At 54.4% G+C, this 22,161-nt stretch overlaps 2 protein-coding genes across 3 annotated transcripts; both read right to left on the reverse strand.

The window, feature by feature from the left end:
* Positions 1 to 318: 318 nt before the first annotated feature.
* Positions 319 to 5,755, reverse strand: NDUFV1 (NADH:ubiquinone oxidoreductase core subunit V1). Its single transcript, XM_082342218.1, has 10 exons — positions 5,577 to 5,755; positions 4,445 to 4,527; positions 4,201 to 4,371; positions 3,286 to 3,469; positions 2,277 to 2,466; positions 1,627 to 1,839; positions 1,317 to 1,483; positions 928 to 1,009; positions 574 to 719; positions 319 to 469 (listed from the first exon to the last, which is right to left on the reverse strand). Exons 1-10 carry the CDS (start codon positions 5,646 to 5,648, stop codon positions 383 to 385), a joined length of 1,395 nt encoding a protein of 464 aa, XP_082198344.1. The 5' UTR covers positions 5,649 to 5,755; the 3' UTR covers positions 319 to 382.
* A 12,428-nt stretch (positions 5,756 to 18,183) lies between these two features.
* On the reverse strand, positions 18,184 to 21,013 carry LOC309605906 (glutathione S-transferase P). 2 transcript variants are annotated; one of them, XM_082342235.1, is made up of 7 exons: positions 20,906 to 21,013; positions 20,677 to 20,712; positions 20,273 to 20,373; positions 20,076 to 20,163; positions 19,589 to 19,692; positions 18,631 to 18,738; positions 18,184 to 18,452 (listed from the first exon to the last, which is right to left on the reverse strand). In XM_082342235.1, coding segments are annotated over exons 1-7 (627 nt in total). In that variant the 5' UTR covers positions 20,907 to 21,013; the 3' UTR covers positions 18,184 to 18,263. The 2 variants fall into 2 exon arrangements, with proteins under 2 accessions (XP_082198361.1, XP_082198362.1); XM_082342236.1 differs by having other exon boundaries at positions 20,916 to 20,977.
* Positions 21,014 to 22,161: the final 1,148 nt, after the last annotated feature.

The raw sequence follows: 22,161 nt of genomic DNA on the forward strand, positions 1-22,161 counted from the left end.
CTGCCCATCGCCTCACAGGGCAGACTGGGCCCTGTCCTCCTTGCTCCCACCCTCCAGAGGCCTGCACTGGGCCAGGCCCAGGTCTGCACCCCAGGCCACAGTTTCCCCCTCCCCACCCCTGCTTCTTGCACTGAGGGGTCAATGCTCAGGATGGTCTACGACAGACTGACGCACAGGAGGCCAAGTGTAAATTCACAACGAGACCTTGTGCTGACCTATCCCTCCCAAACCTCCACCTCCGTCTGGGAAATAAGCCTCCAGGAATAATGGGCCGCAGAGGCAGAGTGAAGAGCAAGGCCACAGAGAAGACGCGATGAGTGGGCAGCACTTGCTTTATTGTCCAGCCGTCCAGGCAGACGGATGCCAGCCCAGCGCCGCGGGCTCAGGAAGCGGCTCGCCTGGCCTGGTGCTGCTGGGCGAACCGCTGCATCCGCTCCTCGAGCTCCGGCCGGAAGTGTCGGATCAGGCCCTGGGGGTGAGGGTCGGGGTGTTGGGTGCAGCAGGGCCTGAAAGTCCCCCAACGCCCCGGCTCTCAGCACCGCCCCCAGCAGCACGCAGCAGGGCAGCGAGTACCTGCACGGGCCAGGCAGCTCCGTCGCCCAGGGCGCAAATGGTGTGGCCCTCTATCTGCTTGCTGATCTCCCACAGGGAGTCGATCTCAGCCGGCCGGGCGTCCCCCTTCACAAAGCGGGCCATCACCTTGTTCATCCAGTCCACACCTGAGCCGTGGCGGCAAGAGAGGGCCTGACGAGCTCCCTAGGCCGGCATGGGGGGGATGGGACCCGAGGGGCGCGGGCCACAGGGAGGGGGGGGCTCAGAGCAGCCACAGCAGGCTGGGAGGCAGCAGCTGTTTATTCAGGGTCCAGTGCCCGGCCCAGGCCCGGCGTGAGCCACCAAGAAAGCCCCCAGCCTGCCCAGCGCGCTTACCCTCGCGGCATGGGGTGCACTGGCCACAGCTCTCGTGCTTGTAGAACTCGGTGAGGCGGGCGATGGCTTTCACAATATCCGTCTGGGGGGACAAGGGACAGTGAGGAGGCACCCAAGGCCTGAGCCTCAGCGCCCCCTGGCGGCACACCCTCCTGATTCCAGCGGCGCTCTGGCTGTCTCCTCCACCTGCCCTGGGCATCCCGCCCTGCCCAGACTCCACGGGCTTGTCGCTCAGAGAAGCCTTGCTCCCCGCCTCTCCCACCTCACTGTACCTCAGGTGACAGGAACCGGGACCCAAGAGCTGGCAGTTCTCCGAGAGGCCCCGGAAGGGTTACTAACCAGGCTGGCCTAAGGCAGGGACTGGGTGGGGAGCATGGGCCAGCCCTTACCGAGCGGTCCATGACGATCACGGCAGCCGTGCCCAGGCCCGTCTGCGCCTGCACCAGCGCGTCGAAGTCCATCAGCACCGTCTCACACACGGACTTGGGGATCAGTGGGGTGGACGAGCCGCCAGGAATCACAGCAAGGAGGTTGTCCCAGCCACCCGTGACACCCCCTGGGGCCCCAGTCAGTCCCCAAAAGGATGGATGGTCAGGGCTGGGGCCGGCACACCTGCCTAGCCCTGAGGCCAGGACCTCTGCTAGCCCCAGCCCCAGCTCCTGAGGCTCTCCCACCCTGCTGGCTGGCCCCAGGCCTCACCGGCGTGCTTTTCAATCAGTTCCTTCAGCGGTATAGACATCTCCTCCTCCACGGTGCAAGGGTGGTTGACATGGCCAGAGATGTTGAACAGCTTGGTGCCTGAGTTGCGTTCACGGCCAAAGCTGGCAAACCACACACCCCCTCGGCGGCAGATGGTAGGGGACACGGCCACTGTCTCCACGTTGGCCACGGTTGTAGGGCAGCCGAACACTCCTGTGGGGGAATGGGATGAGAAATCGGTGGCTTCTTGTGGATGGGGAGAGGTTGGGGCGGGTTTCCTGGCAATGGGGTACATCCAGGGTCCTGCTCCGGTGGCAGAGAGCCCTGCTTTCACCCCTTTGTTATTCTCGTCCCCCACTGGACCCCAGATTCCAGCAGGAGATGCGCTGCCTTTTCACCATCCTGCCCCGAGTTCCCGGAGGGTTGGAGAGGACTTGGGTATCTGATGTGGGAGGTGAGGCAGGATGAGGGACTGCAGGTGGCACCGGTGAAGCCTCTATGTTGTTCCCACCCTGCTCTCTGTGTCAGACGCCCAGTGCAGAAGGGACTCAGAAATTCCCTAAGAATGACCAGTGGGGACCTGAAACCAGATCCCGGACTCCATAGGACACAGGACAAGGCCCAGGATCGGGCCAGGTGCCAGGTCTTACCCACGTCTGCAGGGAAGGGAGGCTTTAGGCGGGGCTTGCCCTGTTTGCCCTCGATGGACTCGATGAGCGCTGTCTCCTCCCCGCAGATGTAGGCCCCAGCCCCGCGCACCACAAACACGTCCAAATCGTAGCCGGAGCCGCAGGCATTCTTGCCAATCAGACCAGCCTCATAGGCCTCTCGGACGGCTACCTGTGGGACAGGGGTGTGAGGGCACGGTCCCCAAGAGCCCAGGAACACTGTGCGTGGGAGGGAGGGGCACTGGCCCAGCGAGCCCATCACCAAAGTCCAGAGCAAAAGCTCCCTTTGGACACAAGCAGAGGACGCTCTGGGAGGGGGAGGGGATTTTTACGATGCATGTGCTACTTCTGTAATAACATTTAACAAATTCTCCAACTATATGTATTTTTAAAGACTTTAAGGAAATAATGAAAATTTCAGCAAGTAGTTTCTCCAGGTGGTGGATCTGTGGGAGAGTTTTCTTTCGTGTGTGTGTGGTTTCCTATCTTCATAATGAGTGAGTACTGCTTCTGAGTAGAGGAAAAGACCCTGGAGGCTTATTTTTAAATATGTAATAATAATAACACTTACACATAATGCTACCATGTGCCAGGTTATTATTCCCACATCCTTCATCACTGTTGTGTAGGAGCCTAATAGAAAGGTGAGGCTTTGGCCCTGGACCAATTACTACAGGCGTCACTGAGCTGAGAATTACTGAAATGACCCCTTGACCCTTCAGGAAAAATGCCCATATGGGAGTTCCCCAGCCTACCCCTGCCCCAGGAGTCATGGAGCCCAAGTTGACGCTCTGGAACATACAGAAAGAGACAGAGGCATTGGGGGCCATGTCCCATTCAGGACACAAGGCATGCAGGAGTGATCGCCACTCTCCTAGTGCGACCCCAGACAGATCAGGAACTAAAATCTAAGAACAACTCTGCCTAGGATTGGGGCACGTAAGTGCACACTGAGCACCTTCTCCTCTGTTGACGCCCCGCCCCTGCCCACCTGCAGATTGGAGGCCTCATTGTAGAATTCCCCGCGGACGTAGATGTAGGCGGCACGGGCACCCATGGCCCGGCCCCCCACTAGGCAGCCTTCCACCAGCTTGTGGGGATCGTGGCGCATGATCTCCCGGTCCTTGCAGGTGCCAGGCTCCCCCTCATCTGCGTTCACCACCAGATACTTGGGCCTGTGGGGGCCAGCAGGTCAGTCGGGCTACAGGGCCACCAGGGTTGGGCCTTCAACCACATGCCACCCCACTCCACCCAGGGAAGCCTCCTCTGACAGCCAATCCCTCTTTGTCCTCCTGACATGTTCCCAGGGGCTCTGCTTGCTCACCACCGATGACAGGGAGCTCACTGCCTATTCCGTATTTGGGTGGCTATGACCACAGGAAAAGTCTTTGTTCTGTCCAAATGTCTCTCCTAGTGCTTTCCCAAGAGCCCAAATCTGCTTTTGGTCACAAAGAGCATTCCGTGAACTTCCACCATATCTCTGGAGCCAAAAGGAGGCAAAATAGCCGACATTTAGCCTTTGCTTTCTATGTGCCAACCAAAGGGCAGGCCAAAAGCTGTAAGAACATTATTTCTTTCATCCCTGCACAATATAATATCCATTTACAGAATAGAAAACTGAGGTTCGGTAAGGCCAGGAGACTGCCCAAAGCTATATGATTAAAAGGCAGAGCTAGGAATTGATCAGTTAAGTCTGACTGAGTCAAAATTTTGTGTTGATTCTGCTACCCCTCAAGTCTCCCCTGAGGAAGACCAGAGAGAACTGAGTCCCACCTACTTGAGCTCTGGCTATGTTTTCCCACTTCATTCACTTTCAGTTTCCAAGGAAACAGCCCAAAGGCCCAGGTAAGCCACAGCCACCCCCAAGGTCTCTCCTGCAACCCCATTTCTGCCTGCCTACACACACCTGCCATCTGAGGGCTTATTCATGAAGCTCCATTTAAGGCCAGTTGGGAAGCCAGCACCTCCACGGCCCCGCAAGCCCGACGTCTTGACCTCACCCAGGATCCAGTCAGGCCCCTTCAGCAGAATCTCCTTTGTCTTGTACCAGTCACCTCGACTCTGGGCACCTTTCAGCCTGGACAGAGTGGGGAAGGCAGTGAGGGGGAGGCCCTGCCTCGGGAACCACCGGCCTAAGGGCACCAATTTACCTCCAGTCATGGCGGCCATACAGGTTGGTGAAGATCCGGTCTTCATCCTTCAGCGAGCCAAATGAGGTTTTCTTGGGCGCTGTCTGGGGACACAGAGGGTCAGCAGGCCCAGCAGAGCTCTGGGGTCATGAGGGGCCAGGCCAGAAGGTACAGAGTTTTGAGTCCCCCTGATTAGAGAGGGCTGGGCTGGGAGGAGGGCAGGGGCCTAAGCTTAAGAACCCTTCGTAGTATCATAGCTGCCATCACCACTTAGTAAGCACTTCCTATTAGCAGGCACGAAGCTAAGCTTTCTATATCTAAGACCCCATTTTATCTTCATAACCTTGAGACAGGAATGATTGCCTCCATTTTACAGAAGAGGAAACTGAGGCTCAGAGCAAAATGAGCTTATGAAAGGCACACAGCCCACACCTGAGCCACAGCACATACTACCCCCGAACCCAGTGTGATGCTATGTCCATTTACTTGTCTGGCTGTGCTGCTGGATCAAAACTTGGTTAGGCCAAAGCCTTGTGTTACTAAACTCTGCTGGCGACAAAATGCACTTTCTGAAGGAAAAGAAATGCCTCACTGCGGCTGGGACACAAGATGACGGAGGGAGGCCCGCTCGGGATAAAACTGTTGAGGAGAGATGGGTCTGGAATTCCACGTGACCCAGTGAGGAGCACCCCAGCTGAGGGCTAAGGGGACCTGGTTTCCAGACACCCAACCCCTTAAAAGTCAATATGGGGATCGGAGCACTGAACGAAGAATGAGCAGGCGCACGGCCCTCTCCAAAACTATTGTCTGCATCTGTAAAGTGGGTCAGTGGTCCCTTCACGCCCTACAAAGCTGTGGCGGGAAAGGAATGAGACAAGGACGCTTTGCCACCTGCAAAATTTTCCGCTAAGTCGCGCGGCTGTTAAATAAGGAAAGCCAAGGTGCCGGAGGGCTGGGGGCAGGGGTGAGTCAGCCTCCCGTTTGGACCCATTCCCCTTCTACACCCAGGCCGGATCGGCAACCTTCCTGCCGGGCTGCGGAGATGAGAATGTTCTCCAGAAGGCACTACAGACCAAAGGGATGGTGCGCGCACAGGCGCGGCAGCGAGAGCTGGCCCGCGAGCACCCCTGGCCCGAGCCAGGTCAGGCCTCACCGTATCGCCGCTGAATCGCACAGATACGCGTGCGGGGAGCGACCCGCCCAGCAGCCGCCGTGCCGCCAGCATCGCGGGGGCCAACCCGGTCACTTCCCGCTGTCACCTTCACGGCTCTGAGGCTGAGGAACCGGCGCGACCTAGACGCTAGGCGGCGCACAGGAATAACGTCACGCGCCCTGGCGCCGACGGCGCGCCCAAACTCCCCTGCACCGCTCCCGCCCCGCCCTTGGCCCCGCCTCCTCGTGGGGGGGGGGGGGCGGAAAGGCCGGAAGTGCCCTGTCTGGCGCTGAGGCTGCTGGGAGATGCAGTCCTGCGGGCTTTCGGACCTCCTTTCTCCCTTCGCGCGATTGGTATTTACTCTCTTGCTCCCCCGCGCTGCTCCATCGCATTAGCCCGTGGACCCTCAGCCTTTCAATCCCCAAGTAAACAAACCTCGCATGTCACCTTCTGCTGGTTCTGGTGTTTTCTGCAAGTTCCGCATTTCGCGTGCTCTTGTTGTATGCACAAATGTATGGGGGAAGGAGGAGAAATCAGATCGGTGACAGCCCGACCCTCATGACCGCCTTGTAATTATTCCGTCCCCGTCCAAAACCCTCCCAGACTATGATTTTCCCCTCACCCACTACGGGCACCCCTGGGCTCAGAGAAGGATTGCTCATTAGCCGCAGGGAGCCGGGGCAGACTGGGGGTTGTTGGCGGAGGTCTCCCCAGAGGAGGTGTGTCTAGAGTCCTAGGTTGGGGTGAGGCCAGGAGGGTGGAGATAGTCAGTGGGTGGCACATCCTCTTGCTAGTGCTGCTAAACTCTCCCAGCCATTCCTTCCTCAGCCCCCGTCAGGAGAGTTTGGCACTTGGTGCTCCTGCACAAAATCCTGGAGCCGCTCCTACTGCCTCGGCAACCTGGCATTTAAGGACTCAGCACTATCATGCAGGTCATCAGGCCCAGACCACATCATGCCCACTCTCCCCAGGACCTCTTCCTCTTGGGGCTTTAGGGCATTTCTGCCCACTCCCTCCCCACCCCGCAATGCTCCCGTGACCTGAGGAGGGCCTCTGTTCTTTGCCTTCTCTTGAAGTCTTGGAAGCCTGATTAACTCTTGTTAATCAGTTTGTCAGTTCTCTGGAACCCTTTGGCTCTGAGTCCCATGATAAGCATGTCGGTTTTGGTCTGCCCTCCCCAGCTCCTCTATTCTCTTGTCCTGTAACCATCCTTTCCTATCTCTCAAGAGATGTGCCATTTACAAAGTAATATGCCCTTTTTTTCTCATATATTCCCCACAGTAGCCCTGGATAGTGTTAACTCCATTTTCTACATGAAAAAAATTGAGGCCCATGGAGGTTTCATCTCTTGTCCATGGGTATGAAGCTGCTGAGTGGTAGAGCTAGAATCAACCCCAGGCCTTTCTTCCTTCCCAAAGTGCCCCAGACACGGCACACATGTGACAGTCATTGCAGGATGTCAGTGGTGTTTCCAAAAGAGGCGGCAAGAGCCTGGGCACCTTGTCTGAGGGCTCACAGATGGGTAGGGCAGTACCAGGCCCAGGGCCCAGCAGTCCTGACTACCAGCCCCAGGCCCCCTCTCCTGGGCAGGGAAAGAGACTGCCCAGACAGAGCTGGGGATTACACAGCTAATCCGGAGCTCAGACCCGAGTCCATGGATCCCTCCCTCTGGGGTGGCAGAAGGGGGGCAAGATGGAGCCAGAGGGTGGATTCTTTCCTCATCCCTATCTAACAGGGTCAAGGGAACACAAGGCCATGGGGAGAAGGCAGCCGGGGGATGCTGTGGACGGGAGATGCTGGGCATGGGCCCGTGGGAAACTAAGAGTGAGGGGCAGGAGCTCCAGTTCGTCCAGCGCCAGGCTCTGTGCCAAGCACTTGCCATGTGTTATCTCCTTAACCCTCCCACAACCCAGGGCATGGGAGTGATAAGCCCCCGTTTTCAGAAGAGGACAGAGTATATTAGGCACGCTGAGTTGCCTGCCCAAGTCGGCACAGCTGCCAGAACTCGGCCTGAGGTCTCCTGACCCTCAGTTCCCCACTTAGTCCCCACCCATCTAGAGCACCCACTTGCCAGGCTCCACTCAGTATCACCTCCTCCAGGAAGCCCTCTTCCAAGGCATCCCAGACCCTGTCTCTCACCTGTCTCATCCTATGCCACTGTCCATGTCTGTCTCCCCTACCAGCCTCCAGGCCAGAAGCTGGGAGGCATCCAGGATGCCTCCCTGTCCCCATATCCACTGCATCCTGCCAACTCTGCCTTCTGAACACACCCTGTTCCCGTGCCTTCAGGCCCCGCCCCATGGCAGTGACCCATCAGCTTTTACCTGGAATTTTGCAAAGCCTCCTTGAGGTCCCCCAGCCTCAAGTCTCGGCCCCCGCAATCACTTCTTTGCACCATGGAACGAGCAGGATTGTTGTAAACCTTGGATCCATTTTGCCCCTCTCCTGCCTGAGACCCTTCGTGGTTCCCTCGTGTCTTCAGGACAAAGCCCAAGTCCCTGGCCCTGGCACTCAAGGCCCGTGCTGACCTCTCCAGATCCAGCTCAGATTTTCTCCAGGAGATCTCTTCCAGTTTTGTTAAAATGTGGTGTGCCCCTTTCCACCTTTTCCTATACATTGCAGGAGTTTTCTGAAGGTAAAAGTTATCATCTCCTGAAGTGTCACTAGAACTCACCGTAAGGCCATCTGAAACTGGGGACTCTGCTTAGGAGTGATCTGATCACCATTTCCATTTCTTTTATGGCTATTTGTTTATTTCCTTGAGCCAATTTTGGACACCTATACTTAATTTTATTTTAGTTTATTAAATATTATTTATTTATTTGGCTGCGTCGGGTCTTAGTGGCGGCACGCGGGATCTTTGTTGTGGAATACGGGATCTTTTGTTGCAGCACGTGGGCTTCTCTCTAGCTGTGGCGCGCAGGCTCAGTAGTTGCAGCATGCGGGCTTAGTTGCCCCAAGGCATGTGGGATCTTAGTTCCCCAACCAGGGATCGAACCCACATCCCCTGCATTGGAAGGTGGATTTTTAACCACTGGACCACCAGGGAAGTCCCTGAACACCTATATTTTAAAGAATGTTTTCTTGATGGATCTTTCCTTTTTCTAATATAAAATATTTCTCTGCATCTCTTTTAACAATTTTGCCTTGAAGTCTATGATCTCTGATATTACTATTGCTACACAAGCTTTCTTTTTATTAGTATTTGGGGTTTTTTTTTTCATTTTATTTTCAATCATTCTCTTGTTTTAGGGATGGTTTTTAAAACAACATCTAACTAAATTTCATTTTGTTTTATTTTAACTCAATAAATCTCTGTCTTTTAAAAAGAGAGTCTGGCCTGTTTACATTTATTGGTATTGCCATTGGAACATATATCTGCCATATTATATTGTGTTTTCTATTTAGCATTCTTTCTCTTTATTTCTTTTTCCTCTATTTTCCAGACTCCTACTGAATTAATTGAGTTTTCTTTGTGCTATTCCCTTCTTCCCCAGTATTGGTTTGAAAGTTATACATTTTATTTCTATTTTTAGTGGTTTCCCTTACATTTTTTTCCTTCCTTTTTTTAAAAATTAATTAATTAATTAATTTTTGGCTGCGTTGGGTCTTCGTTGCTGCGCGCGGGCTTTCTCTAGTTGTGGTGAGCAGGGGCTACTCTTCATTGCAGTGCGCGGGCTTCTCATTGTGGTGGCTTCTCTTGTTGTGGAGCACAGGCTCTGGGCGTGCGGGCCTCAGTAGTTGTGGCGCACAGGCTTAGTTGCTCCGCAGCATGTGGGATCTTCCTGGACCAGGGCTTGAACCTGTGTCCCCTGCAGTGGCAGGCGGATTCTTAACCACTGCGCCACCAGGGAAGTCCCCTCCCTTACATTTTTAACAGTCATGACAAAATTTCTTTTTCCAGCAAAAGCTAGTTCATACATCTATCCTCCTGCTGAATATGAAACAAAAACAGGTATACTGCTTCCCTCTGTACTTACTTCCATCCCAAATTCTGCACTCCTGTTTTCTGGGTTGGCCCTGTTTGTGACCTGGCAGGGAGGGCATTTCTGGCCCCCTGCCTCATGCTCCTGGTGGAGACCTGGCCTCAGTCACGGGAGGCTCTCAGCCTTGCTCTCCAGCACTGGGTACAGACTGAGGACTTGGCCCCAAGCCTGTGCATTTGGCTTGGCTGTATTCCTGCTTCCTGGCTAAGTCACAAGGCTTCAGCTCCCGCCCCAGGCTGTGGGTTTCTTCCTATTTCTTTCCTTCAAAGAGAGCCTTATGTCAAGTCTACACAGAATTCCCCTTTTCATTTCTATGTGGTTGGAATATCGTTATTAACGCTTTTTTTCCTTCTCTGATTTTGATGTGTTTGAGAAGGACAGGGTGCATTTCAGGTTCTACTCTAATATCTTGAACTGGAAATCTATCTTTTTTTCCATTAATTTAAATCGGAGAAAGTAAAGTCGATCAGTCATGGCTGGTGAGGTACACACAGGACAATGTGAGTGCATTTGGGGCAAGCAACACAATTAACGATGCATGTGACCCAGCCTCCTTCCCTGCTCTCCAGGGCAGGGTGCCCTCACATGCTCTGCAGACTCTCGTCCTGGCGTGAGAACCACTCCCTGTCAGGCTGCCAGTGTCTCAGGGTCCCTCTTTGGCTCATACTGGTCCTGAAGCACTGGGCACCATCATGCAGTCTCCAACAGGGAGGACCTGTGAAGTTTCAGTTGGGCACAGGTCCCAGGGACCGGTACAGTCCGCTCAGCCCACCCACCCTGGCACCTCCCTGGCAGCAGATCCACACTCAGACACCCAGTAGATCAGGTCTAGGTATCTGGAGTGTCTCCATGTTGGTCCTTTTCCCATCCTCAAGTTGTTCCTTGGTGTTCTGCCTACACCCCCTTTGTCCCTTAACACAAAAACTGTAGTCTCTTCTTTGCCCCGTGTAGCCCTTGACGGCTATTTGGGAGGACAGATACCAGGAAGAGCTTACACACCCCTTGACTAATCCCAAGCTGTTAGAAATGTGAGGCTCAAGGTTCAGTTTTTAGAAACGCCAGGCCCTACCTTATAAATCAGCAAAAAGAAAAACCAGTTGAGTGTTTATTAGAGACAGGTTGAGCTATTCATCTTCTGGTACATGTTCTTCTTCCCGTGACCACTTTGCACCTTCCAAAGACAATTTCCTCCCAATACACAAAACTCAGAGCCACAAAGGACACATGGAGGGGCGCCACTTCTGCAATGGGTCATGACACCATAGCCAGTGTTTACGGCTGCCTTCGTCCTTCAAGAATCCCACATTCCCTTTGCCTCTAGCCAGTACTGCAGCTGCTGAGGGGACTTTAACAGGTGGGTGACAATATCATAAAGATACCACATCTTTCCAAGTTAATTTACAAACTCTTTGCAATTCCAATCAAAATCCCATCAAGGCTTTTCATGGAACTGGGAAAACTGATTCTAAAATGGATATAGAAGAACAAAGGGCCAAGAAGGGCCAAACCAATTTTGAAGAGGAACAAGAGGGTTGGGGGGATCTGCCCTGCCAGATAGCAAGATTAATGATAAAGCTAGAGTAATCGAGACAAGCAGACCAACACTTCCGATTTATGGTGCTTCTTTATCATAATTTGCTAGAAGTTCTGCCATTCTGGTTTTGATTTCTTTTTTGACATGCCATTCTTTTTCGTTTTTTTTTTTGCCTCACACACCACGGCATGTGGGATCTTAATTCCCCAACCAGGGATCGAACCCATGTCCCCTGCAGTGGAAGCGTGGAGTCCTAACCATTGGACTGCCAGGGAAGTCCCATGCCATTTTAAGAGAGATTTATAAATATACTTATAAATATAAATATTATAACTGTAAACATTAGTCTTTTTGTTCCCTGGGTTTTACTATTTTTCATTTTATTGCCTTATAATGAGAGACTGTTGTCTGTACTGTTCCTCTCTTTCCCTCTGGAATGTTCTAAAACTTTCTCTGCACCATGACATATGGTTACTATGGTAAATGTCCCATGAGCAATTGAAAGGACAGTGCCTTCTCTGTTTTCTTATTTCAGAGTTGGACATTTGTTGTTTCCAGTTGCCTAAGTCCCCGTCTTCCCATCAGCTTTTGCTTTATGAACGTCAGGGTATGTTATTTGGTGCATAGAAGCTCATAACTGTAATCACTTCAGATGTCTCCTACATACGTGAGAGATGGAGTGTGTGTTTGGTTTTTTATGGTCTTTGTGGCTTTGGGGTTTTGTGTTTTGTTTTGTTTTGTTTTTTTTATGGCTGTGTCGGGTCTTCGTTGCTGCGCGGGTTTTCTCTAGTTGTGGCGAGCAGGGGCTACTCTATGTTGCAGTGCACAGGCTTCTCATCACGGTGGCTTCTCTCGTTGTGGAGCACGGGCTCTAGGCGCGCAGGCTTCAGTAGTTGCCGCACGCAGGCTCAGTAGTTGCGGCGCACGGGCTTAGTTGCTCCGCGGCATGTGGGATCTTCCCGGACCAGGGCTGGAACCCGTGTCCCCTGCACTGGCAGGCGGATTCTTAACCACTGTGCCACCAGGAAGGCCCCCTTTGGGGGGATTCTGAAAGATTAGTGGGAACACCATCTCCAACATTGTAAACCACTGGTCCTCCCTCCCCCGTCAGATGTGGCAAATATATTTCCTTTGAGTTGATCATTTATCTGATAATCTGATAAATAGTAATCATCATTGTACAAGAGAAATCCTCAGTTTTGATGTAGTCAAGTTCATTCATTTGGGGGCCTTGTTTAAGGAATTCATCCCCAGTCCAAGGTCATAAAGAAATCTCTTACTTTTTTCCTGTTATTATTTTATTTTTCTCGTTCACATATAGGTGAACCCTATGGCAGGGTTTCTCAATCTTGACACTGTGGACATTCGGGCCTATACAGTTCTTTGCTGTGAGTGGCTGTCCTGTGCATTGTGAGAAGCTTAGCAGCATCCCTAAGTGCCAGCAGCACCCCATAAGTTGTGACAACAGAAATATCTCCAGACGTGGCCAAGCATAATCTGGGGGACAAAATCACCCCCAGCTGAGAACAACTGATCTATCTGGAGTTTATTGTTGTAAATGGCGTGAGATAAGAATCCAGTCATTTTTCTCAATACGGTGAATCAGTTTTACTAATACTAAATAACTCTTCAAACTTATTCAGTATTTGTGATGGCACTGCTATCACACATCAAGTTCCTGTATATGTATAGATCTGATGTTGTATGTGGTAGGGACTGACTAGATATGACAAACTTATTTCCTCCTCCTGGGCACAGAGCCCCCTTGTATCTGGATGGGGCAGAAGTGAAGAGTGTCACTTCCAGGGCTGGGCAGCTGGGAGCAGGTGTGTCTTCATCACTGCTCCTTCCCTCCCTTTTTCTCCCCATCTCTGGTCTCTCCACATGGCCTCTCTGTGTGGCAGCCTCAGGGTGGCTGGACCTTTTGCACAATGACTGAAGCAAGTGTCTCGAGAGAAACTGCAAAGCTGTGTGACCTTCTCAAACTTAGCCTGGGAAGCCCCATCGTGTGGCTTCCACTGTTTTCTCTTCACTGAGGCAGCAGCAAAGTCCTGCCCAGCTTCCACGGGAGAGCATAGAGATGCCGGAGCGTCGAAGTATTTGTGGACATGTTTCATCACCACCACAAGATATCTGACGCGATTTCAAATTCTTTATCCCTCGTGTGTGGTGTTTTTCTCTCTCTGGAAGGTTGCAGGGTCTTCATTTGCCTTCTGGGGCTCTGGAATCTCATGATCTGCTTTTGTATCAGTCTTTGGTCCTTCTTCATTCAATGTGCTGGGCACTCATTGTGCCTTTCAACGTGAAAGCTCACCTTCTTCAGTCCTGAGAAAATGTATTATTCATTTGATAATCTGCTCCATCCGATTTTTTTCTACCCTCTTCTCTCCCTCTCTCTAGACTCCCTCGAATAATACTCTGTTTTTCTCATCTTTCCATGCTTTTATCTTTTTGTTCTATTTTCATATGTATTTTTCAACTTTACCATCTGAGATTTTTTTTTTCTTTTTTGATAATTTTATTTATTTTATTTCTTTATTTTTGGCTGCGTGGAGTCTTCGTTGCTGCACGCAGACTTTCTCTAGTTGCGGCGAACAGGGGCTACTCTTTGTTGCGGAGCCCGGGCTCTAGGCTGGCGGGCTTCAGTAGTTGTGGCACGTGGGCTCAGTAGTTGTGGCTCACGTGTTCTAGAGCACAGGCTCAGTAGTTGTGGCACACTGGCTTAGTTGCTTCTCAGCATGTGGGATCTTCCCGGACCAGGGCTAGAACCCGTGTCCTCTGCAATGACAGGCAGATTCTTAACCACTGCACCACCAGGGAAGCCCCTGAGATTTTTCATTTCTGCTATTATATTTTTAATTTTTCCGGGAAACGCTCTTTTTAATAGCCTCCTTTTATCCTCCAGATGTAATAACTTTTCTTATCTCCCTGAAGATACTGATTAAAGTTTATTTGAAGTTTTCTCATGCACAGCCTGCACAGTATCTTCTCTGAGTTCCTTTTCCCCCTCCTGTTTATTATTGTTCCTCTCTTTTATGTTAGAGATTTCCCTCAAATATCTGGCAATTGTTTGTTGTCCGTTGATATTTGTCGTGTTAGGAGCGAGCAGGAAGTTTGACGTAAGTTCTGGGTGACAGAGGGGACTGTAAACTTCGTGGCAGGTTTGCTGGCTACAGATCCTGTCATTGGATCAGTTTCCACTTCTCGCAGGGGCCTCCGCTGCTCTCCCAGCCGGGTACGGACCTCTCTGCGCATGCTCTGGGCGGGGGTACGGCGGAGGCGCGAGTGGAGCTTGGGGACCCGCCCGCGGCTCGCAGGCTGCTAGCCCCGCCCACTGCATGTAGCCAAGGGCGGTAGGCCAGACCAGGCCTGTGCAGCATCAGGCCTACGGCGGCCGGCCTGGATTCCTGATAGAGAGTGATGCCACCAAGTTTGTTCTGCAGCAATAGGTGCCTGGAAACCCACCGAGTAGGCACTGGGTCGGCTGGGGTAGGAGGAAGCAGCGAGCCTTCTAGAGGTCAGCGCCCCCGATTGTTTGGAGCCTTGTTCTGCAGCAGGGTCATCCCACTGGCCACCCTAAGGCCCTCCCTTAATCCTTTATGCCAACAACCTCAACGCCAGCTCCTACCTCCCCCGCTTCCCCCCACCCCCATTTTGCCCCTTCCAAGTTCCTGAGCACTGGCCTCTCTCTGCCCAGGACTTTGGATGCTGACCTTGGCCTTCTCTCTTTCCTGGCAAAGTGGGCAGTGAGAGGTGCCACTCAAAGTTCTTCCCTGGGGAGAGCTTCCTTCTCCAGGGCCCTTCAGGGCTGCCCACCTTGGCCAGAGCCAGCAGCCCTGCTGTACGGAGCCCTGGGGAAGCCCAGCTCCTGGTTAGCCCCCAGGGCCCTCCAGGCCGGGTGTGGCAGGTGCAGGCACATTGGCAACGTGAACCACGAACTCCTGCAGTTTCCCGAGTCCCTCACATGTCCTGGAAGCAGTGCTGTTTGGCACACCATCTCTGACTCGCTGTTCTCATGGGCAACTCAGACTGATCCTCTGGTGCCCCCTGAGTGTTCAGTCTCCTCTAGGGCCCAGAAATGAGCCAGGGACTGTTCCTCAAAGGAGAATGTGTGGGCTCCTGCTTTCCCCCTACAGGATTTCTCCACTCAAGGTAAATGCCTGAGGAAAAGGCTTCCAGTTGCTGTAGCTGGGGTCACCTCTCTGCAGAGGAACTGAACACATAATGGACAATGGCCAGACCGTGTATGGAAAAAGATCTGACCCACAACCTGCAGCAACCTGCCTGGAAACCGACCTCTTATCTACAATAACCGGACAGGAAGCCAGCCCATTATAGGTCAGACTTGTAGGAAGTCAGACTGCTATCTCTAGGAACAATCCGGAAAGCCAACGATAACCCTTTTAAATAATCATCACCCCAAATGTCCAGGACTTAATAAGTGACAGCTTCCTTAATTTTTATCCCCTTGTCCAACTTAGGACCAACCAGAGGAAGCCAAATCTGCTCCCCTAAGCAGTGACATAGGATGCCCCAACTTCCAGTCAGCCCACCTACAGCTCCCCAGGCCGACAGCCTCCATTCAGGGCACAGCTGAAGTCTCCCTTTTCCCCCATAAAGCTTCTTCACTCCTCTGCCTGCCTTTGAGCCAGCCTTTGGCAGTGGCCGATTCCCTTGCTGGAGCCAGCTCTGAGTATACAGCTTGCTGTCATTTGCTGGTCTTTATTTTCACAGAGGGCAGCTAGAACCAGCTAGGAGGGAAGTGGAGTTTCCAAAAGAGAGGTGAGGGAGGTGCTGAGGTCAGGAGATAGTGGAGTGCAGAAGGTCTCCATCAGTCCGTGGGGGCAGGCCTTTGGGATGCAGTGGATGAGGTGTGCAAGTGCAGTGTGCTCCCAGGCAGGAGTAGGCCCGGCCCGGCTCTGAAACCATCCTTTGCTCTCCCCAGTGGCCAAAGTCACCTAGCCATGGTCTCCAGGTCCAGGTGCTGTCTCCAGGAGAATCTGTCCCACTTTGGCCCTGCAGCCAAATGTCCAGGCCAAGGAGAGGGCTGAGCCCTTTAGTCTCTCTCCGATCACCTCCCTCAGCTTGCGTGTCTTCCTCCACTCCCAGATGAAGACATTTTCTCAGTTCCCCATCACTGACAGCTCTCAGGGGCTGGTCTGGGAGAGCCAGAGGGGCCTACTGTTGGAGTGGGGAGAATACCCCAGAGTCATAGCCCCCTCCCCTTCCCTGATCACCTTCAGAGGCAGGACAAAGTTGGGAGGTGACTGGATTCCGTTAGCCTGAGCTGAGAAAAAAGGATAGATCAGACAGGATGGGTCAGGTTATGCTGCAATAACAAATAACTGTAAAATGCCAGCAGTGTAAAACCACAAGGCCACTGCTCAACCGCACCACGTGTCCTGCTCCATGGTGTCCTTGGAAGTGATTCACCCACTCTGCCCACAGTCCAACATGGCCAGAACATGTTATATGGCCCCTCCCAACTGCAGAGGGGTCAGGGAAGTGTCATTTTCCCAAATATCATCTGTGAGCAATAGAAAAAAGTCTCTTGCAAAGAGGGCTGCACTCTGTTGGCTCAGCCCCATGCTCCCAAAAGGCCTGATCCAGGCCTCCTTGCTCTTTTTCACAGTAGCAAAATCCATTGTGTGTGCACCTAATGTACTTAGGCAGTCTCCTGCTGATGGACACCTGTTCTATTTTCAACCTGTTGTGATCACAAGCAATAATGTAATGATAACCCTGCTGGTGCCTCTATTCACTCTTCAGCAAGTTAAACGTTCTGTGACTCAGTTACCTCATTCATAAATAGGGATAAGAGTACCTACTCAAGGGTGGTGAGGACTAAGGAAGGTAATATACTAAGGCATTTAGTATAATGCCTGGCATCGAAGGTACTCCATTAGCTTTAGCAATTATTATCCTTATTTGCAAGGGCAGCTATAGATGGTTCAGGGATACATGCCTCTTAGTTTTGATCCACACTTCCTGAAGCCAATGTCCCCCACGGGCAATGTCTGTTCCAGCCTCTAACCCATTTCCCCAGCCACCTGCCCAATGGCACTGCTCTCAGCTGTTCTGTGCTCCTGGGGTGCTCCGAGGGTGTTTAGGCATGAACTGAATCATGGCTGCCCTGATGCTGGAGCCGTGATTGCTCTGACACCATGAATGGCCCCTCAACTGGGGCTCTGTATGTGGGATGGGTGCAGGTACCCCTCTGCCAACCCACCACCCCTGCAGCGTGCAGGCAGGACACTTTAGTCACTGCAGAGCTGCTTCCCTCTGGGCCCTTAAATAACATTTCCTGGAAGTCGCACCTACTTTGAGTTCTCTCAGCAATAAGAGAGGTTGACTTACTGAGAGGTTCCCTGCTTTGGGCAGGAGGCTCTGATGCTGGGCAAGGCTCCCCAGAGAAGGGTCTGCTCCTCCAGGCTGCACCAAGGGGGCCTCCCACAGGCCCTCCCCTCCAGCCATCCGTGGGAGCCCCGAGAGCCACAACCTGTTTGCACCCCAGTGCCTCCCCACTGTGGACAACCCACAGCCAGCTCACCCAGGCTGGGTCATTCTCTTTGCCCAGCTGACAAAGATGGTGAGAGAAGGCAGGAGGCGAGCCGCCTGGATCGCCCAGTGTGGCTCCCATGCCCACGACGCACAAGGAAGAAAGGAGAGCCCCATCTGAGCAGAAGTGACTGACCCTCCCACCGACCCAGCCTGGGGCTGCTCTGAGCGGCTCAGCTCCTCCCCACGCCCCTCCTCGGCCAAGGGCCCCTCAGCTCCTGCAGTCCTGGATGGAGGCCCTCTGGCAGGTGGCCTGCTGAGAGCAGAAAGCATGTTTATTTAAGTGAGCCTGTCCTCTGTAGACTGTGGGGATCTCCAGAGCGGGGACCATGGTTGATTTCTCTTCCTGTTTCTTTCTTTTTTTTTCTCTTTGTTTCTGGAGTTCAGTAAACACAGAGTTGGTTGAGGGCTCCAGGAGGACACTCTGTGTTTCAGGATTCAAGTATCCTGTCCAGCTGCCTGTCCCTCCCCCAAGCCTGAGAGGATCAGGGAGGCCCCTCCCCAGAAAACTCAATGCTCACAGCACTGCTTCTCTCTTGGAAACTTTATTGGTCCTGGGGAAAGGGAAGCAGGCAGCTCCCTGCCTCTTGCTGAGGGTGCCACAAGCCCTCACTGTTTCCTGTTGCCATTGATGGGGCGGTTCACGTGCTCCGGGGAGGCCAGGAAGGCCTGGAGCTTGGGCCGGGCGCTGAGGCGGGCCACGTAGGCTGAGAGCAGGGGGAAAGAGTCCAGGCAGCTGGAGGCCAGGACCTGGTGAATCCGAAGCAAGTCCAGCAGATTGTAGTCAGCAAAGGAGATCTGCAGGGCAGAGTGGGGCAGGGACTCAGTGGGTGTGGGAGGTGTGAGGCAGGGAGCCTGAGCCGGTCCCTTGGTCTGCCCAGCTTTGCTGAACCAATGGCTCACGTGCTCTCTCCGCACCGGTTTGCCATCTGTAAGAAGAGGGTGGTGGGGAAGGGGCGGGACAGGGTCAGCTCACCTGGTTGCCCACGATGAAGGCCTGGCCGCCGTGGTTCTGGGACAGCAGGGTCTCGAAAGGCTTCAGGTGCTGGGGCAGTGCCTTCACATAGTCCTCCTTGCCCGCCTCCTGCCAGAAAGATGCCACTGTGTACCATCCTCCTGACGCTCACGCTGCTGCACGCCCTGCCTCTGCCCCTGCCCCGAGACGTCCCCTCCTGTCTGCCCCATCTCAGTGAATCGCCGCTCACCCAGCCCCCGCCCCCGCCCCTCCTCTCCTCACCCCCCACCCCAGGCCATTGCCACATCCTGTCCATTTCAGCTGCCGATTCTTCGCTAGTTCACTCTTGCCACGATCGCTCACCAGACTGTTGCAAAAGCCTTGTAGGGTCTTTCCAGATCTCACAGATACCGCCCTGCTTAGACTCCCCAAAGACAGCATCCAAGCCAGCTGGTTCAAGGCCTTCAGGACCTGGGCCTGCTGCCCCCTCCAGCTCCATCTCCTGACACTCTCCCTCCCTCCTTCTCTCTCTCTCACACACACACAGGCACACACGCCTTGCCTCTGCTAAACTGGTCCCAAGTCCCTGAATGTGCTCCGTGCCTGATACCTCGTGCACCTGAAAGTGCCAGCACCCCTTCTAGAAGCTGACTGTAGGTGCTCCTCCTCCTGCACCTGGCTCCAGGAAGTGCTCCTGACCTCCCCCAGCTGCGGATCGGGGACCACCTGTGGCTGGATGTCTCCTGTCCTCACGCTGTTCTGCCATTGCCTGCTACTTGACTGGGTCCCTCCCCCAGGCAGGGAGGCCGAGTCTTGTGTCCAATCCATAATGGCTCTTGACCCCCCACCCCCCGCACAGCCAGAAGCAGCCCAAGGGAAGGATCAGTCAGAGCTGCGTGAGGGGTGTTGTGTAGGGTGAGAAGGAAGCCAGCCCCTTTCTTTCTTTGTCCTCAGTGACCGTCCCCGTGTCTGTGCTTACGTAGTTTGTGTAGATGAGGGTGCCGTATTTGCAGCGAAGGTCCTCCACGCCGTCATTCACCATGTCCACCAGGGCCGCCTCCCGCTGGTCCTTCCCATACAGCCCTGGGGTGGCGGGAGAGCAGACAGCATGACGGGGCGCCTGACCAGCCACTACAGCCTGACCCACCAGACAGGCTACGTGGCTGCCTGTGAGCCTCCGCCAGGGCAGAGGGAGGAGGATGTGGATGAAGAAAAGGACCATCTGAGTCCATGCTCAGAATTCAGCGGGAGGTGGCCTGCTACAGGGCAGGGATTGCTCGACAGACCCGGGCCTGACCCTAGGCGAGTGAGAGAACCTCCACTTGCCTCCGCTCCACAGGGCTGCAGGACAATTTGATTTAAATGGAAGAGGCTCGGGGGCCAACACTGAGCAGATGCTCAGGAACTCTGACTGATGCCCGCCGACCCCTGCCCCGGACTGGGCCCCCTGCAGCCTCAGGACTCACCGAGGGAGCGGCCCAGGTGACGCAAGATGGCATTGGACTGGTACAGGGTCAGGTCTCCATCCTGGAACTTGGGGAGCTGCCCGTACAGCTGGGGGGAATGCACAGCTCTGTCAGAGGTGCTGAGCTTGGCTGCCCCCCACCCTAGTTTTGCCCCCCAGTGCCCAGCCCCTGACCCGGGATACGACAGAAGTACTCACACAGGAGGCCTTGAGTGATGGCCAGGTCTCCATGGTCACCACCTCCTCCTTCCAGCTCTGGTCCTGGTCGGCCAGCAGCATGCGCATGGCCTCGCAGCGCCCTGGGGGAGGGGAGGACGGGGTAGTGGGGATGGGCAGGGACCCCAGCCTCTCAGCGCCCTGGGAAAGAGCCAAGGAGGTGAGGACTCCTCCGATGATCTCCCAGCACATTGCGGAGGGACGGGCCAGGGCCAGGAAGTTGCTTACTCCAGCAAGGGGCAGCTCTGGGGCACAGGGAAGGCGGAGCTAGTCGCCACGTGATGGAGGGAAAAGGGAGGCTGGGGACTCCCTCAGGTGGGTGAGGGGCGTGAACTGCTGCAGCCTCCAACCTCTGCCTCCCCTCCCTCCCCGTCACAGGCCCCTACCTCGAACAGGGAAGTAGACGATGGTGTAGGGCGGCACTGCAGGATGCAGAGAGAAGTCTGTTAGCATCTGGGAGAGGCGTGTTACGGGGGACAGGGCGCCCGCCCGTCCTCCCTGGGGTCGCATCCCCTGTTCTGGGCGCTGTAGGCCCCCCGAGAGCCCCAACTGCTCCCCAAAACCCTGGGAGCCCCCTCGGAATCCCCCTGGGAGCCGCAGGCGGCGGGGACTCACTGATGGCGACCTCAGCAACAGCGGCGGCGGCAGAACTCCAGCGCCCGCGACGGCGGCCCCGAGCCTTATACGGGTGGGCGCGCCCCGCTCCGGCCCGCCCCACCGTGCTGAGTCACCGCGCTGGCTGCGAGCCGCTCCCCCGCCCCTCAACCCCGCCGCGCAGCCAGTCCCAGCCGGTTGCATCTGATTGCCGGACTTCCGGCCGGTGCTGATGGGCTCACTGCTAGGGCTGGGTTCCAGAACCTTACAGAGGCCTGAGAGAGCGCGCAGTCCAGCCCCTTCCCCTGCTGGGGTCGCAGACCCCAGAGACACAAACCCTTGCGTGTAGACACTCGTTCCCAGATGCTGTACAAAGACGGACACACCCCCTGTGCACCTACGCGCGCACACTCAACTCACACCCCAAGCTGGATTTTCAGACCCATCCGCCGTTTGGAGTATCCCGCTGCTTCCTTCTTACTTTTTTTCTCTAAATTACCTCATTTCTTCAACTCAGATACGCTTACCTTCACAGGAAACCTGTTTCACTCCCCTACGTGGAAGCGGGCACCACTTGTGATAAGTAGGCATGGTAAAAATCACGACAGGAGAACGATACGGTTTTTGAAATCTATCTAGGCAATGGGACACTGGACCCTCCCTTTTCAAAAGTATCCCTGGCAAGGTTACACATTTCTGGCACGGTAACACCAAGCTGGTCACCAAGCTGGTCACCGTCCTTCAGTCCCATCAGGATTGAGGGTAATTTTAAAGGATTCCAGGACGAGCACCAACGCTGTTGAATCCCCATCTGTCCACTGGGCAACCCCTTTCTGGGGGTTCAGGCCCTACTCTGGGTCCCCCCCATGGCAGTGATGGAGAAAGCTTCAGTGAGGGTTGTCCAGGCGGTATTTCATCAAGACCCCTCTCCCTCCCCCAGAGCTGGCTGAGAGGGCTGAGACGGCAGGGAAGACAGGCCCCACGTGGGGCCTGGGCTGGGCCCCGGGCAAGTTCTCCAAACACATCCAGGTGGAAGCTTCTGGACTTGGTGACTGTGTGGGGAAGGAGGCCTCCAGGGAGACCGAGATGGGGACCCGGGAGGAGAGGCAGGCACTGGGAGGACATCGTATGTCCCGTGTTGGACCTAGTGAGTCCAGACGTCTGTGGGATTGGCAGGGAGGAGGGGGCGTCTAGAGGCAGAAAGAAAACCCAGGCAGGAGTTCGGCGGAGTCAGGAGAACCACGCTCCTGCTCAAGGACCACTGCTCTTCTCCTTTC

Source organism: Balaenoptera borealis, assembly GCF_965194805.1.
Source record: "Balaenoptera borealis genome assembly, chromosome: 11".
In the NCBI taxonomy this organism is placed as follows: domain Eukaryota; kingdom Metazoa; phylum Chordata; class Mammalia; order Artiodactyla; family Balaenopteridae; genus Balaenoptera; species Balaenoptera borealis.